General features: G+C 44.9%; 1 protein-coding gene across 1 annotated transcript in view; it reads right to left on the reverse strand.

Annotated features, from left to right (window-relative positions):
- DAPP1 (dual adaptor of phosphotyrosine and 3-phosphoinositides 1) overlaps positions 1 to 17,621 on the reverse strand; it is a 245,649-nt gene that overhangs the window by 32,739 nt on the left and 195,289 nt on the right. The window contains exon 7 of the mRNA XM_069630719.1: positions 14,687 to 14,772. Coding sequence (XP_069486820.1) covers positions 14,687 to 14,772 — 86 coding nt within the window. The remainder of the gene's footprint in view (positions 1 to 14,686; positions 14,773 to 17,621) is intronic.

Raw genomic sequence — 17,621 nt, forward strand, 5'->3', positions numbered from 1 at the left:
CATCCCTGTGCAGTGCAATGACTCCACGTTTCCTCCTCGACAAGATATTCTCTTCCCCTGGTCGGAACCACAAACCTCAACCACTGCCAGGAACAAATGCCCCTGCTGGAGCTTCCTTTCTCTTTAATGTACTGTGTCCTGCTTGACCTCCCTTTCTACAGATTGCTAAAGGTGACCCTTAAATCCTTGGCTTCTAAACTGGGTTGGCTCCAGGCCTTCCAACTATATCTTTTGAATCACCCCAACCTCTTGAGCACTCTGCAAGACTTTCAGTGCACTTTAAACCGTGTGATCCTGGGCACATTTTGCTTTGCTCCATTTAAAGTGGGCCAGGCCTATGAACTTTGGCTCTACAGTATAACCTGCCTTTCTCCCCTTGCTCTGAACTCAAGTGTTGGGAACTGTTTTATTTCTATGCTCTGTCTTTTCTCTCCCTTTTTAACCTAAACTGTTGGCGTGCCATCTAGGTTAAGCGCTCACTTCTGTCTTAATAGTTGTGCTTTAACCCTGACTTCTCTGATAGTTATCAAGGGAGGTGTGTATACTTACCTGACTGTGTTTTAACTTACTTTGCATTGAGAGTGCTAGTGTATTGCCTAAAGTGTGTTTTAAATAAATAACCATCTACTTTTTATACAAAGCTCTGGTCAGTGTTTGTTTGCTCTACTGTGTTTTGGCCCTATTGTGTATACTCTGCATAATGCCCTACTCTTCTTGAGAGAAGTCTGACTGCTCAGCCACAGCTACCAGGTAAATCAGGGTGGTGCAGACTGCTACCAATTGGGTTTACTGCTGCTCCTGTAGTCTTAATCTTTTTGCAGTGTTCCCCAGGGGAACTGCACAGGATTCTGCCCAACAGCCGGAGGAGGAACACCTTATGCAGCACAAACTGACAGTGTCGGAGGGAGCAGGAAGTAAACGCTGCTTCGTTAAGTACCCCTGCCGACTTGCTAGCATGCTGAAATACAACTCTCAGTGAATGTTTAAATTGCAAGTTCCTCTGCTAAAATGAAGTGTGTCGCAGTACAGCAATTTTATAGTACTGAATAGCGACCACCATCCAATTTGGATTTGAACTATGTTCCAAAGTCCTAATAAATAGTCAGATACAAACTTTTTTCGCAGACGCCAACGACTACAGAGAGTGGCTTTCCAACTCTTCCAATTATGGCATCCCAGGCCAGTAGAGAGGCAGCAAGAAAGGAAGGAACAGGCAACTTCCCTGATCAATGAAACTTTGCCAACTATTAAAGAAAAAGAATCATTAAAAACAAATCAAACAAAGGATAATAATGAAATCACATTGCTAAAAGACTTGGAAAAGGCACGGAAAAAAGATTAGCAAATGGTGGGAAGAGCACACTTTGCAAAATTACTTGGACGTAGGCAGGATACCACGAGGGCTAAGAATTCTCACAATACCATCATTTGAGGAACAAGATACCCTGATGTTGCAAGAATGGGGGATGCTACGAACCATTGCACAAAAATATTCCTACAGTTGCTGGTGAAATATGTGGGTAACGACCGTACCAAAACTTTGCAACATATCGAGGATTTGGAAGAAAAACTGAAAACTGTAAAAGAAACAGAAGGGAGAAAGCTCCAAGCCAACATCAAAACAGGATTACAGGCTTATGAAGAAGAAATTAAATTGAGGAAGCAATGAACGTTTCTAAGAGACAAGGGCGATTATGAACAAGGTCGCGTTTACACCTTTACGCATAGATTTGATCAAATACGAAAGAAAGCCAAGGAAACGCCACAGGCCCCGTCAGCCCAGAATGCAAACCATCAGGAATCTACAGCCTCTACCTCCGAGTCGGAGGTGACTGAAGGCGAGGAGGAAGAGCCTATTATACGCCTCAATTTTTTTTTTTTAGAGGAAATGAGACTGTTGCGTCAAGATGGGCGGGCAAACAACAACAACAACAAAAAAAACGGGTGGATTTTCCAACACAAGAGGACAAGGCAGAGGCGGGAGAAAAAAACAAGGAGGGGGCAGAGGGGCAACAAATTCAAACAGCTCTCTGCCACAAAGATCACTGCGCTCTGGGAAATAACGAATCAGGTTACAGAAGCCACCAACAAACAGCAGATTTTCAATCTATCTGATCATGTTCTCACTACAGAAGAGATACAAATATTGAAACTGGGACTAAATTTCTGTTCACTGGCCAGTTTTGACTATGTGGCAACTAGGATAGACCTCCCTTTCTACAGATTGCTAAAGGTGACCCTTCGTAAATTACGACTCAAGAAGTTTTTTGCCACTTCCACATACAAAAAGAAGCCAAAAGATACTTTAGAGGGAAAGACAGAAATCACCATTGCTGAAATCGACACTTTGATAACTCTTGATGACCTAGAACAGGAGAGTCATACAGAGAGCAACGAATTTGCTACCAATTTAGAAAGATTGGGGATTTGCAGAGACTGGCCGTTGACTAGTAAATTAAGGTGCAAATCGAAATTTAATCCACAAAGTGCAAAGAACAGCCACATAAAAGCTTTGCCAATGTAGTAATTGACGACAAAGGAAAAAAACTCAGACAACCCCAGAGCAACCCATCAAAAAAAAGTGTTAGCAGACATTACAAAGCTGGATAAATATATAATAAAACCAGCAGATAAGGGTAATATCGTCATAATGAATAAATGCGACTATATTGCCGAAGCTTATAAACAACTAAACGATGTGAACTGTTATGAACGGCTAAAAAACAATCCATTAAGCAATTGGAAAATGATGTATGGACTTTCCTAACTAAATGGCAAAAGGCAGACATTCTTGAGGAGGAAATGGTGAAGTTCCTATTTTCCAAGAACTCTGTCACTCCCACCATTTACTTCCTTCCAAAGGGCCACAAGAATTCCCACAAACCACCTGGAAGACCAATTGTGACACTGCACGGGTCACTCTTGGAAAATATGTCCAAATTTATAGATGAGGTCCTGTGTACCTACATTTCCATCATACGTGAGAGACACCACAGATTTCTTACTGAAAATTTACAAACTACCGTGGGGACCCACTTATTGGCAACCATGGATGTGGTGTCTTTGTATACATCTATCAAACACAATGATGGGATTTCCGCCTGTCAAAACTTCCTCAATACAAGATCTCTCAATCATTTGCAACACTCAACAATGATCCTTGAGATTATTAATATATACATACACATGTTTGGGGATGCTTGTGGTCTCGTGCAGAAGGGATGTGGCCTAGCAGTTCGGGCTGGACTGCCCCTTTTGGGGTGGGGCCAAGCCTGATTTGCATATGGTCTTTCCCTTCTGTAATGGCTTGGCAGGCAAAGAACGGTGGTCTGGAGGGTTGCCCAGAGCGTTGCCAGTGGTTAAGATTAATTCTAAACCTTCCAGCCATCACCTCTTTGTTTTTGCTATGTCACCCCGAGTGGGACGGGTATGCCCAGACGTGGGTCCCGTGCCTGCTGGGCCTAGAGACCCAAGCTACTCCTCACTGATGAGCCCCAACAAGGGCGAAACATGTTTGGGGATGCTTGTGGTCTCGTGCAGAAGGGATGTGGCCTAGCAGTTCGGGCTGGACTGCCCCTTTTGGGGTGGGGCCAAGCCTGATTTGCATATGGTCTTTCCCTTCTGTAATGGCTTGGCAGGCGAAGAACGGTGGTCTGGAGGGTTGCCCAGAGCGTTGCCAGTGGTTAAGATTAATTCTAAACCTTCCAGCCATCACCTCTTTGTTTTTGCTATGTCACCCCGAGTGGGACGGGTATGCCCAGACGTGGGTCCCGTGCCTGCTGGGCCTAGAGACCCAAGCTACTCCTCACTGATGAGCCCCAACAAGGGCGAAACATGTTTGGGGATGCTTGTGGTCTCGTGCAGAAGGGATGTGGCCTAGCAGTTCGGGCTGGACTGCCCCTTTTGGGGTGGGGCCAAGCCTGATTTGCATATGGTCTTTCCCTTCTGTAATGGCTTGGCAGGCGAAGAACGGTGGTCTGGAGGGTTGCCCAGAGCGTTGCCAGTGGTTAAGATTAATTCTAAACCTTCCAGCCATCACCTCTTTGTTTTTGCTATGAACAACAATGTCTTCATATTTAATAATGAAACTTTTCGCCAAACCCAGGGGACTGCAACGGGTACAACCTTCGCACTGTCATATGCGAACTTGATGGGTCATTGGGAGAAAACTACAGTATGGGCAGAAACTAATGAAAAATACAATGAGAAAATAGTGCTGTGGCTTCGCTACATTGATGACTTATTTATAATTTGGGAAGGCTCTATTGAGCTGTGGTGCGAGTTTGTCAAATCACTTAACATTAACAATGTAAACCTCTAGTTCACTGAACACCACAGTCAGTCTATAGTGTTTCTGGATGTAGAGGTAAAGATACAGGCACAAACAAATTGAGTCATGCCTGTAGAGAAAAGTTACAGGCGCCAACATTCGTCTACACGCAAATAGTGCACATCCCAAGCCTCTTCTATGGAGTATTCCATATGGAGAGTTCATCCGTATTAGACGTAATTGTAGCAAGATCACAGACTGACTCAGCCAGTAAAATAACGGCCCAAAACTTCCTACAACAACAGTACCCAAAAAAGATCATTGAAAGGGCATATCTGAAGGTCTGAGAAATGGACACACACAAAATTATAACATCCAAGAAAGACCTTACAACGCAAGAAGAGGAGAACACCACCAGGCTCATTTTGACATTTGGAAGCCACTCCAGAATTATCAAACGGATAATTAATAAATATTGGAAGGTGCTGAAAGCTGATAGACATAGGAAGCATGCTAAACAACTACCCTGATATTACCTTTTGGAAAAGCACATCCATAAAAGATTTAGTGGTGAAAAGCTATATGTCTACGGAAAAGAATGATTCAGGCACTAATTGGCTTTCCACAACAGGAGTTGGTTTCTCTAAACGTACCATGTGCAAAATTTGTAGATATGCGAGAAACAGTAAAAGTTATGCTCACCCAATATTGAAACATCTGGTTCATATGGATAGTAAGATTACATGTGAATCAGAGCTGGTGCTGGTGGTGTACGTGTTGATGTGCCCATGTCTTAAATGGTACGTTGGAAGTACAAAATGTAAGTTGAAAGTACGTATCTTGCAACATGTCAGGGCCATTATTAACAAAGACTGCTCCCACCCAATGGCGGAAATGCTGATCCCGCGTTTCTTCCATTCTTTGGCATACAAAGTCATTCCAGGTCCCAGCAGGGGGTGGGGGAGAGATAATGAGAAATTACTCCAACAAGAAGAGACTAAATTTATTTTAGACTTCGAAAGTAAAACCCCGGTGGGACACAATATTGATGAAGAGCTCTATACCTTTTTAGGGACATGAGGACTTCCATCTGATACAGTATAGAAACCTTAGTGAGCTTATGACTATACACTGATTACCTGTCCTTAATTACTTGTGCTAAGTTTCTTTTATTCTTTTCTATTTTGATAATCACTTTTATTTCTCACTTTTCTATGGCGACTTGCAATACGACCTTTTGCAACATAATGTATACATGTAGCCATCGGCATGTACAAAAATCTTATTACTAATATGTTACTCAAGTAGTGGTATTTATTATACATCTTGTTGATATTTTTACATTCAAAACAGTACTATTCTGATTTTAGAGCGCCTGGACAATCTGATCTTTTGTCCCATTTATGCACATGGCACTTTGAGCACATTTCCCTTTTACATTTATCCTTTCCATTCAATGCTGCATATAGTAACCATAGGAATGCTTTATTGTACTTTTTTATTGCAGGCCGATTTTGCGTATGTGGCTCTGCATGTTTACATTTGCATCTTTAGAAATGAATTATGTAATTGTGATCATGTGACTACTGTTTACAGAATTCAAGAATCATGCACTATGCACTTTAGATCCTGACAGTGGTCTTTTAAAATGTGAAATGAATATTATAGGAAGCACTATGCACTTTATATTATCACAACACTGTCTGACCAATGCAAAGTTAATTATACAATTAAAATTACATCGCTTGTAACGCTAATGCCTATACGCTATAATTGCTATTGGTCTGCAAAATATATTCCCAAAACTCTAATGCACTATGCCATTATTACCAACGGTTACGGTAGTTTAAAATACAGAAATGTGTTATTTTATATTTTGTCCACATTACTGGCGCCATTATAACATGCATTCTGGAACTTTGGCTTTAACATGGTCATTGTGACATTCCATTATTCAGTCCAGAGACGATACAATTTAGATAATCAGAATTGTGTTTCCACTATGGCTATTAAAGTGCCATGTTTCATTTGTAGAATACACACTAGTAAGGTTTGCTTTGGCATAACATCACAATATTTATTATCAGTCTCGATAGCCCAAGCCAAGATGGCCACTGACCACTATGTCAATTTTGCAAGTCACCTCTTTGATGTTTTTCACAATGGTGATTTTTTATAAAAATAAACTTCTAGTGGCTTGTTCACAGTAACCCATCACACAGGGTTGTGGCGAAATGCGTCAGGCTGCCGTCTGGCAAGAGTCTCTCACTGGGAGAACTTAAACTTTTAAATTGCTACAAACGAAAATAAAGGTTGTTTCTATAACGTGCAACCGGAGTAGCAGTGTTTGTCGTTGGTTACATGTGACTATTATTGGAACATTTGTGTGTGGAGTGCTGCTCGCCTGAATTGCGTCTTTTGATGTTTTTCAACATTGGAATATATATATAATACATTACTCACCGTAATCGTATTTCTGATGCTTGTATCTGCTTAGATTCACATGCAGTGCATAGGCCGCCATCTAGTGGAAGCTGCGGAGTATTACAGTTTGTTTTTCAAAACTCAAAAATGGGCATCGACACAGGGCGTGCCAGTAATACTATCCCTAGTGTGACGTCCACTGTACCCTTGATCCCTCACCCGTATAGGACCCTCAGATTGTATTTTTTCTGACATGAGGTAGCATGAGGAGTAGCGCGAGTACAGGTTATCCAAGCAGATAGATAGGAAGATAAGACTACAAGCATCCATGCGCCTTCTCTCAGAGGGGAGGAAGGGCGGGTCGCATGTGAATCTAAGCAGATACAAGCATCAGAAATACGATTACGGTGAGTAATGTATCCCTTCTGAGGCTTGTGGAATCTGCTTAGATCACATGCTGTGCATAGATTAGCGAGCATTGTTAGAAGAAGGATGCGTGAAGGGTCCTGAGCAAACAGATGTCTTAGAACCGCTTGTCCCTCTTAAGTAGCTGTCTTGGAATGAGTGTCAATGCAGTAGCGCCGAGTAAAAGTGTGAATAGAGCTCCATGTAGCTGCTTTGCAAATGGTGTCAAGGGGTACATTTGCAATGAAAGCCAGAGTGGCCCCAATGCCTCTTGTAGAGTGGGCTCTTTGCGTAAAAGGCAGAGTCTTTTCAGAAAGGGAGTAACATAGTTGGATACAATTGACTATCCATTTGGAGATGGCACCTTTAGAGACGCAATCTCCTTCTCTGCCTGTAGCTACGGAGACAAACAGTTGGTCTGTTTTCCTTAGCGGTCTGGTCTGGTCTACATAGTAGAGGACCGCTCTTCGCACATCTAGAGTGTGTAGTTTCACCTCAGCAGAGCTTTTGGGTTCTTGGAAGAAGGCCGGAAAATCAATGGATTGGTTAACAGGGAATTTAGAAATTAACTTAGGTGATAACCTAGGGTGTGTTCATAGAACCAGTTTATTGTCATGAACAGTAAAGAAAGGACCTTGCACTGATGGATCCTGAATTTCTCTGACCCTTTTTATGGATGCAATGGCTACTAAGAAGGCAGTTTTATAGGTCAGGTGTTTGAGACTGGCTTTATGCATGGGTTCAAAGGGTGGGCCCATGAGTTTAGCAAGCACCACATTAAGGTCCCATCCTGGTGGTGGGTTTGAAATTAATTGGAGGGTGGAGTCTCTTTACCCCTTCCATGAAGGCTTTAACCACTTGTACTTTCCACCATGAAACCTTGTTATGGGAGGTGGTGTACGCTGACAGCGCCGCCAGGTGTACCTTGAGTGAATTAAATACCAACCCTGCATCCAGCAGGTGGAGCATGTAGATGACAATATTGGAAGGAGTGCAATCAACCGGGTTGATTTGCTTATTCTGGCAGCAGATAAATCTTTTCCATTTATCAAAATAACAGTGCCTCGTGTTTGGTTTCCTGGATTCCTTTAGGATGTCCATACACCTCTGGTAAGTTGAGATGTCCAAACTATGACTTCAGGAGCCATGCTGCCATGTTCATTGAGTTGGGTTGAGGGTGCACGGTTTGTCCTTGGTGCTGGGACAGTATGTTGTACCAGCACGGGAGCCTGATGGGTGTGCACACCGCTAGTCTGCGTAGGTGTGGGAACCACGGTTGCCTCGCCCACATGGGAGCAACTAGGATGAGCGTCATCGATTCCCTGTGCATCTTGTTGACCACTTTCCTCATGAGAGGGGTTGGTGGAAAAGCGTAGGCAAACATTCAGTTAATCCACAGGGTGTTCCCCTTGGAGTCGGGCTGGGGCAGCCTGGATGCGAAATCTGGGCATTGCCTTTTTTCGCTTGTGGAGAATAGGTCTGAAGTGGGGAAACCCCACTGTGAGATGATGTCTTGTACGACGTCTCTCAGTAGACACCATTCGTGTTCTCTTGGGAGGGGACCTCTGCTTAAAGCGTCTGCTAACAAAAGGAGATCCCCTGCAACATGTTGAGATGACAGGTAAATGTTCCGTCTGAGTGCCCATCTCCAAATCTTCTGGGCAAGCTTGGACAAATTTGGAAGACGAGTCCCTCCCTGTTTGTTTAGGTAAAACATTGCTGTTGTGCTGGCTGTCAGGATCTGCACTGACAGGTTCAACAGGTGGGGCTCGACGCTTGAAGCGCTCTGAATCCTGCCAGAAGCTCTAGCAGATTGATAGGATTCTTGGCCACTGTGAGACCAGAGACCCTGAGCTGTGTGGTGAAGGAGGTGTGCTCCCCACCCTGACAGGGATGCATCTGTAGTGACTACAGCCTGTACCTTTGGATCGTAAAAGTGTTTCCCCCCTTTGACAGGTTCGCTCTTGTCCACCAGTGAAGACTTTGTACAAGTGTTGGTGAAGCGACCACTAGATCATCCCACTGACCACTTGCCTGAGACCACTGTTTAGCCAACCATTCTTGCATGGGTCGGTGGCGCGCGTGGGGGACCAGGTAAATACATGACGCCATCATGGCTAACAAACGCATCGCTTTGCGCATCCTTATCTGGCGACCGGGCCGATATAGGTTGGAAAGGCCAACCCCTCTTGAGTTTCTAGGACAGCTCCTAGGAACTGTTTGGAGGTACTTGGCACCAGACTTGATTTTTTCTCGTTTATGGAGGAACCCAATTCGAAGAGGAGGTTGATCGTTCTTTGATTGTTTGATCTGCAAATTACTGGGGTCTCCTCTGTGATGAGCCAGTCGTCCAGGTAAGGGTACACTGGGATTGCCTCCCTGCGTAGGTGTGGCGCTGTCAGCGCCAGTACCTTGGAAAATACCCTTGGAGCCGAGGCTATACCGAGGGGCAGCACCTTGAACTGGTAGTGCTGACTGTCCACCTTGAAGCACAAGAATCTTCTGTGCGCTGGGAACATGGAAATATGAAAATAGGCATCTTTCATGTCCAATGTTGCCATTTAATCCCCCCCACCCCCTTTTTTTTTTTTTAGGAGGGGGATTACCTCTTGGAGAGTAGTCATGCGAAACCTTTGGGGCTTGACATACTTGTTTGCAGGGCATAAGTAATACTGGGCGCATTGTCAGATCTTTTTTTGGCACAAGGAAGTAAGTTGAATAAATACCCTTGTTTACTTTGTTTACTTGGTTGCCCGGGACGAGTTCTATTGCATCCTTTGCTAGAAGATTGACGATCTTCTCGAGGAGGATCTTCTGGTGGTCTGAGGAATGTATTTTCTGATGTGGGGGGTGGTTTCAGGGACACTAGTAGTTCTATGCAGTATCCTGCAGACACTGGACAGCACCCATCTGTCTGATGGGATCCCTTCCCAAGCCTGGGTGAAGTTGGTAATGCGTCCCCCTACTGGGGATGCGTGAGAAGGGACCCTGAATGCAGCGTCACTGTTTTTGCGTGAGGCATGCCGCCTCTGCTGGGGCTGCCTCTACCCTTACCACAGCCCCTCTTGATTCCTCTGCTGTAACTCTGAGTAGACTGCTGGTTGTTACCCCATGATGCAAACTGCCCCTGTGAATAGTTGGAGCTTCTTTGTGAATTTTGGCCGCATGGGCGACGAAAATTACTATTGCCTCTTTCATTAGGGGGCTTGTTGGTCAACTGTCCCAGGGATTTCAGAGTCTCATACTCATCTTTGGCATTTTTTAATGTGTCCTCTACCGCTTTGGCAAACAGTAGATTAGGCTCCACCGCCATGTCGATTAGGGATGCTTGTGTCTCTGGTTGAAACCCCAACTGTCTTAACCAAGCATGCCTCTTAATGACAGTGCTCTCTGCCATTAGCCTGCCATCGTCATCTGCGGCATCAAAGGCAGCCTTAAGGATGCAACCGGACACGGCTCTACGCCTCTGACGCAACCTGGGCCAACTGGCCCTTTACGGGTTCCGGTGCGGAGTCGATGAGGGCAGCTACTTGCTCCCACTGGTGGCAGTTGTAACTAGCCAGCAGAGTGGTGGAGTTGGCAATCCTTGCCTGGTAAGCGGAAGTGAAGGCTACCTTCCTTCCCAACCCGTAGATTTTCTTGCTCTCCTTGTCGTGGGGGGAGCCTCAGATGATAGAGGTGTACCCGCCCTCTTCCGGGTATTAGTAACTACCAGGGAGTCAGGCTTCAGTTGCCCCCTTATGTAAAGCGGGTCTGATTGGGCTGCCCTGAACAATTTCTCGACTCTGGGGTTTACTGCCCTGGTGAGGTTAGGATTGAGAAGGGCAGGATCAATTCTCCGTTGAATGGACTTGAGAATTGGAATGGCCTGAGCAATGGGTTTCTTTTCTCCTACCAGTTCCTCAGCAAAGTCCCTTTCCTCCTGTGCCCCTTGAGTGTCTACACAGAGGTGTTCTGCCACTCTAGTCAAGACCTCATTTAGGAGGGGCTGGTTGTCGACTGGAGAGTCGGTAACTTGAGGTTTTGCCTACCGGGGAGTCTATTCTGTAGACTTCTGGGTCATCTTCCTCCTCCTCCTCTTGGTTCTTGCATCCCCATAATAACCCACCCCAGTTTGGTCGTCCAACGTTACCAAGTCTGGATCCTCATCCTGTAGTGGATCCTCACTATACTGGGCGTAAGGCTGGATGTAAAAGGGGTCTGAAGACCGACCTTGCCTTGGGGTCTCAAACTGAGGTTTCTTACCAGGGGGCTGCGGGTCCCTAGACCGTGAGGGAGTAGCACCGTCAGGGGTATAGGAGAGGAAGTGTTCTGGGGTCTTGGAGTAGAAGTCTGCTAGGGAGGACATTCTAGACATAACCCTGTATATATCCTCACTGGTCCATTTTTTGGAGCTGGGAATGACCCTTTCTTGAGAGGGTTCCCCTTCTATGACTTGACTGGACCTATGGGCTTGTGCAGGGGTCTTGGCTAGCTGTTTATCAGAAGACTTGGAACTGTCCTTATGCAACTGTGGTGCAGAAGAAGGGTGAGATGGTTTCTTCTGCTGTTTCCCCCCCCTTTCCCATGAGTGGAAGAGCGTTTCCCTGGTGTTTTCACCCTCTCTGAGCTTTTCGGCGCCTGGCGTCAAGATTCGGGGGTAGTGTCCCTTTCCTTAGAGTGAGGCCGTCGGGATTCGGAAGCAGCCGCCGAACGGGCTGCTGACGCCGACTCTTGGTGAGCAGCCTGGGGCTGGCGGTCGGCTTAATCTTCTGACGAGCGTACCTCCATGACTTTGGTGAGTGAGGCACTTTTGGCAACTGTGGATGGTTGCCTGGTGTCGTGAGGCAATCTTGACTGAGAACACCCAGAGGACACCGATTCGGTGGACCGCTCTTTGTGTGTCTCTTTCCAAGAACCTGACACACGTGTTGAGTCTCGGTTGGACTTCGAGTGCTTAGGTGTGGAAGTGGTGTGGGTAGCGCTCGTGTCGCCGGGTGTGTTCTCCATAACTGCCCTGCCGGACAGCCTTCCAAGGTTGGGGACTTGCGCTTGGGCGTCTTTCGACGCCTCCTTGCCCTCGCCGTCTGAAAGTACAGCGTCGCTGCCGTTACTGAAGGTGCCCTCCGCTTCCATGGCCTCGCGTTGCCTGGCATGGTGGGCCCAACGTTTGGTCGAGCGGTCCTTAAGTGTCTTAGCCTTGAACCGGCTACACGCTCTGCAGTTTGCCTCGGGGTGGTCCCTCGGCAAGCAGAGGTTACAGGTAGCGTGTTTGTCAACCCAAGGATACTTGCGGTTGCCCTTGGGGCAGAATTTGAAAGGGGTACCCTGTGGCAGCGGGCTAGTGTCGGTAGGAAAATATATACGAGTGTAGAGCATGTTACCACCCACCACTCTCCCTACTTGCAGGGCCGAGGCCAGAGGCCTTCCAAGGCCCAAAGTCCGTCGTGCAGCTCTCGACGGTTGTTTCTTCTCCGGGTCAGCGTCGAACTTCGAACCTCAATGATTCGACGTGGGAGTGGAACAAACAGGGAAATATTATTAATTTTTAGCAAAATATGGCTGAAAGCCAGGAAACTCCGCGGAATGCTTCCGTCAAGTATGGCAGAAAAAAACAATCTGAGGGTCCTACACGCGTGAGGGATCATGGGTACAGTGGACGTCACACTAGGGATAGTATTACTGGCACGCCCTGTGTCGACGCCCATTTTCGAGTTTTGAAAAACAAACTAATACTCTGCAGCTTCCACTAGATGTCGGCCTATGCACAGCATTTGATCTAAGCAGATTCCACAAACCTCAGAAAAAAAAAAAAAAAAATATATATATATATATATATATATATATATATATATATATATATATATATATATAAAAAATGTTGGTTGTGGGATTTTCTTTTGATTCAAAAAGGTATAGGAACATGTGTACATTGTTATTGTATCTGGATTGTTTCTTTGATAAAGACTTGTCATGAATTCTTACATAGAGTTGGAATCACACAGAAAACAAACAGCTTTTATTTTTGTATCATTCAATGCATTGCTTTGCTATAGTAGTAGCGATCTCCATTATTAACTTATAGAGAAAGGCATTGTGCCGTTTTGTCTAAGCACATCTCATCTCTTAATTGACCATCCAACACTCGCTGAACAAACCCATGCAGATCCCCTTGTCAATCTGCTGAGATCAGGATAAGAACATCATTGTGCAAATAGCACAGCCATCTTGGACTTGTGAATGCGCCTGTTGCCGTTGCTCTACCTACTCTTATTTGGGAATAAAGCAGTAAACTATCATAATCATCTTCCATTTCCTAATTTAATTAGACAAGAGGTAGGGTTTCTTGACATGTACTATGCAGAGAAATTAAACAGCCTGCTAGTCAGTGAGCACAATGGATATATGTGCCAGGAAGATGTGGCGATTACATGTGTTGGGGGGAATACGATAAGTACTTTGGAGTGCAAGGGCTTTTTACAGGGACAGACTAGAGGATTAAACAGGGTCATGTATGTGATCTAAGCAATAGAGAATGAGATATGAACAGCAGTGTGACATTTTCTTAGAAGAAGGCGAGGAGGGTCTGGGGGGGGCAAAGAGTTCCGGGTGAGGAAATGGAAGTGAGCCTGAAGGTTGAAAAGGAGAATACGACATGCTAAATTGATGGCAACAAAGGAAGGATACAGTACATACAAACTCAAGGGGAGGATTACAACACGGGTCTAGAGAATCTCTGATCAGATATCTGTCTGAATAGAATGTGTGGAGAATGGTCTTTGGACAAGTTGAATGCGCTGTGCATTACCACCAGTAGGGTGGGGGAATTGGACATGATCGATCCCATCAGAGCAGAGAAGAAACAGAGCATGTGTAGTCACTGAAGCAAGGGCAGGACTTACACTCAAGAAGTGAAGTATTGGATATGTGATCAAAGAAAAGAGGAAAGGGGATCTGGCATGTGTGATAGGAGGAAAAGATAGATTAGGGGTGCCAATGTTCCCCCAAACAAGTGATCGTGTATTTGAATCAAGCCTTACTTCAATAAACTCTTACTGGTTTAAAGTGCAACATATTCAAGAAGAGATTTTCAAGTGAAATTATTAACACGTTTACATGCCACAGTGGCTTGTACATGAGTGATCCCTTTGAACTAAATAAAACAAAAATGTCTAAAAGTGAGATTGATTAGTACTCAGAGGCCCGTCATGGACCCTTGTGTTGGGGAAGGTGGACATGCTTGTGCTACCACCCTCACCTTAATGCATTAAAGAAAAAAAGTCTCCAGGATTGTGCCCTTCAAGATCAGACCCTTTCAGAGCTTGGTCCATGGAAAGGACATCTTGTGTAAAGAGCAATACGTACTAGATAAGGAGCTACTTTTTCCATTGGTACACTGTTTTGTGATCAATGCATAGGCTTCTCTCACATAGCTTACTTTAAGAATCTGGCCCTATAGTTTTGACTAATTGACATGAGCTATCACAGCACATCCACACTGACATTTACAACATTTAGATGGCTGGACAACCAATGAAGGCTTACCAGAAAGGGAAGACTGCCAAAATGGAAATACTGCATGGAGTACTTCTCTAAGGGGACACTTACCAAAAGCAGTTGACTTTCTCCTGCGAGTAATCAAATTGTACTGCTGAGCATTCTGCGAGGTCCAACGTCCGAATGGGCTCTGAGGACTGGTAATAAGATTGCATTAGCTTTTATGATTAGCAAGTAAAATCATCTCTTATTCATAAAAAAGGGAATAACGTACAGTCAACTGGGGTACCAAATTAATGTACAAACGACAGTATGACATTAGAGCCATAGAGACACTTCTTGATAGTGCAACACAGTATTGATGACGATTCAGATTTCATTTGAGGGAGAGACCGACCAGATTAAAGATATTTGTGGCCTGGGCTGAGTGGTGAGTGCACAATTCTTGGTGTTAAATATGGCCACTACCTCATCCTTGCCATGTCAGTAGGGCTATTATAGACATTGCTGGTCTGCACGTGTTTCAATGGAAAGTCAAAGGGTCTGCAAGGGGAGGGGGACTTTTCAGATGTACACAATTTGGGGAGCAATGAATAGACTGGAGTGATGGGTATTTTATGCTCTAGGTATGGCATTTCATCACGACATAACAGTGCCAGCGAAGACCAAACATGCAAGTCCGTTTGCCATTTTATAAGTTCGATTGTTGTAAGTTTGGAATGCAGTTTATTGTGTGGTCCCTGCATATGCAGTCAGTTCAATTCATGATGACCCCAGTGTCACCTTTGTCCACCTCCTAGACACCTCCTTTGTCCAACTGATCATTGTTCATGGGGTTATCTAGGGCTCATCCTTGATTCCCAAGACAGATTGTGAGTCACAAATGCAATGTGCTTCCTCAAGGCGTTAAGCTCAATTATAATGAGTTTGCAAAAGGCATCAATAGTATTTCCAAATGTTAGAGCTAGTGGGAAAAATGTCGAAGTCCTCCTTTTCAGTCTACTTTTCGGGGCATTATGTGTGGACCTTAGTTTTAGAGTGTCGGTCGCATAGAGGCAGCCTGAATTGCTCACTGTTTACACTATCACCTTCATGAAGCTCTGGTGGACATGAAACACACTGGTAACATCTGCATAATTCCTTTACCCATCTAACTGTGCCATGTGGCTTGAAAAGCTTCTCTACGTGGAAGCCATAGAGCAGGATAGAGCGAGCTTCCCCAAAGGGTAGTGTAGGCCATGTACACAGTGACTTGCTAGTCCATTAAAATATTCAAATTTTGCAAAACTTCAGACCATAATTTGCCTGATGTACATTCAGATATCAGATCAATTGACAGCATCATGGATTCCAATTGCAGTGATTAAGACAGTGAAGAGTAAACATTTTTGGCTTTGGGTTAAAGCGCTATATAAATTTAATAAACATAGATGGATTTTGTGTGTCAGTTTGGCTACCAGTTACCAAGTATGGTCAAATAAATGTTTGATGGTCCCTTGAGGAACTTTTGCGAGTTTGTGATGGAGCACATCATTGCATTTTAAAAACAGAAGAGTTGTTAGCCAATTTCTAAGCCGAGGAGGGAAAAGACCTATTGCTGTATTTGCAGGGACACCATTCAAGATGCTCCCTACCTGTAAGGAAAATCGTCCTTACCTTTTGATGTCCAGTCCATTTGGTGCTCTCACTTTGAGGCACTGGTCATTAACCATTGTTACAATTATTTATTTTCAGCAGTGTTTGTGTGAGCCGAGAAACCTAGGCATTGACATTCGCTTCCAAGCCCTCTACGTTTTTATCCCCGAGACCTCTGGGCCCTTCCCTTGCCAGCCCTCTGGGTCTCTTACTTTCTCACCTCTGGTGTCTGTCCTTCCCAAGCCTTTTGGGATTCCCCTCCAACTTCCTGCTCCAGCTCCTTCTCCTGTGCCTTTTGTTCACCTGGTTTACTGATTGGCTGGCGGACCCCACCCCTGGGGATGGGTTATAAATCTGATTTAGGGCTAATTAATCCCTCCCCTTGGGTGGTCCTCGGTCTGGTTTTCACACCCTAACCCTGCACATGGTGCGTACTTACTTAGACTACATGGTATTAGCCTATGCCTTAGGGTTCAGAGAAGAAGCCCTGTACAATGACAGGCTGACTGTCTCTGGAGTTTTCCATCCTAGTGAAGGTCCATCTTTTTCCCCTCTGTAGATTTATGTGGGATTCCTGCACTTTAACAAGGGAAACAGATTTTGAATGTGCTGCCGGTTCTGCAGAACCCACCATTTCATTCCCTAAACGGGGCAGGAGTGCCTATGGTGGCAATGCGATGTGCACCTGTACTTCATGTGTGGCTTGGTCAGGGTATCCAGGGTAATCAAATACGAAAAAAATACAAAAAGAAAGAAAAAGTACAAATGAAGCATGGAAAGGAATAAACAATTGTTTTGTAGTAGTACTTACAAAAGCCACATGAAATTATGATTCTCACCCAGCACTGTGCCAGTGTATCCATTGAGCCATGCTGAAAGCTTTGATTGTGTTTGTGTATTGAAAAAAACATTTCTTTGCAGTACGCATACCAAACCGCAGATTACCATTCTAGTGAAGTTAGTGGTGTTGATTAAACAATCATATCAGAATTAGTTGGACGGTAGAGATTAATTTGTATTTTAGGTCAGAGAAAACTGCCCATCCAACCCAGGACTCCAGGTTAGATTTTAAGGTGGGAGTATTTTAATCTCTTGGCCCTCCTCCCACTCCCACCTGCAAGGCAAAAAACCTCGGGGTCATCTTCGACTCTGCACTCTCCTTCTCCCCTCACATCTCTGACGTCTCCAAGAGGTCACACTACCAGCTGCACCTCCTTAGAGGTATTCTTCCTTTCCTATCCTTCCCCCAGAAGCTCACTGTCTCCAGAGCCCTGGTCCTCTCCACGCTGGACTACTGTAACAGCCTGTATCTAAATCTTCCTGCCTCCACTCTCCGCCCTTTGCAACCTATCCAGAACACGACTGCGAGACTGGTCCTTGGCCACAAACCCAGGGATCGTATCTCTCCAGA

Source organism: Ambystoma mexicanum, chromosome 6q (genome assembly GCF_040938575.1).
Source record: "Ambystoma mexicanum isolate Mex_15411 chromosome 6q, UKY_AmexF1_1, whole genome shotgun sequence".
NCBI lineage: Eukaryota > Metazoa > Chordata > Amphibia > Caudata > Ambystomatidae > Ambystoma > Ambystoma mexicanum.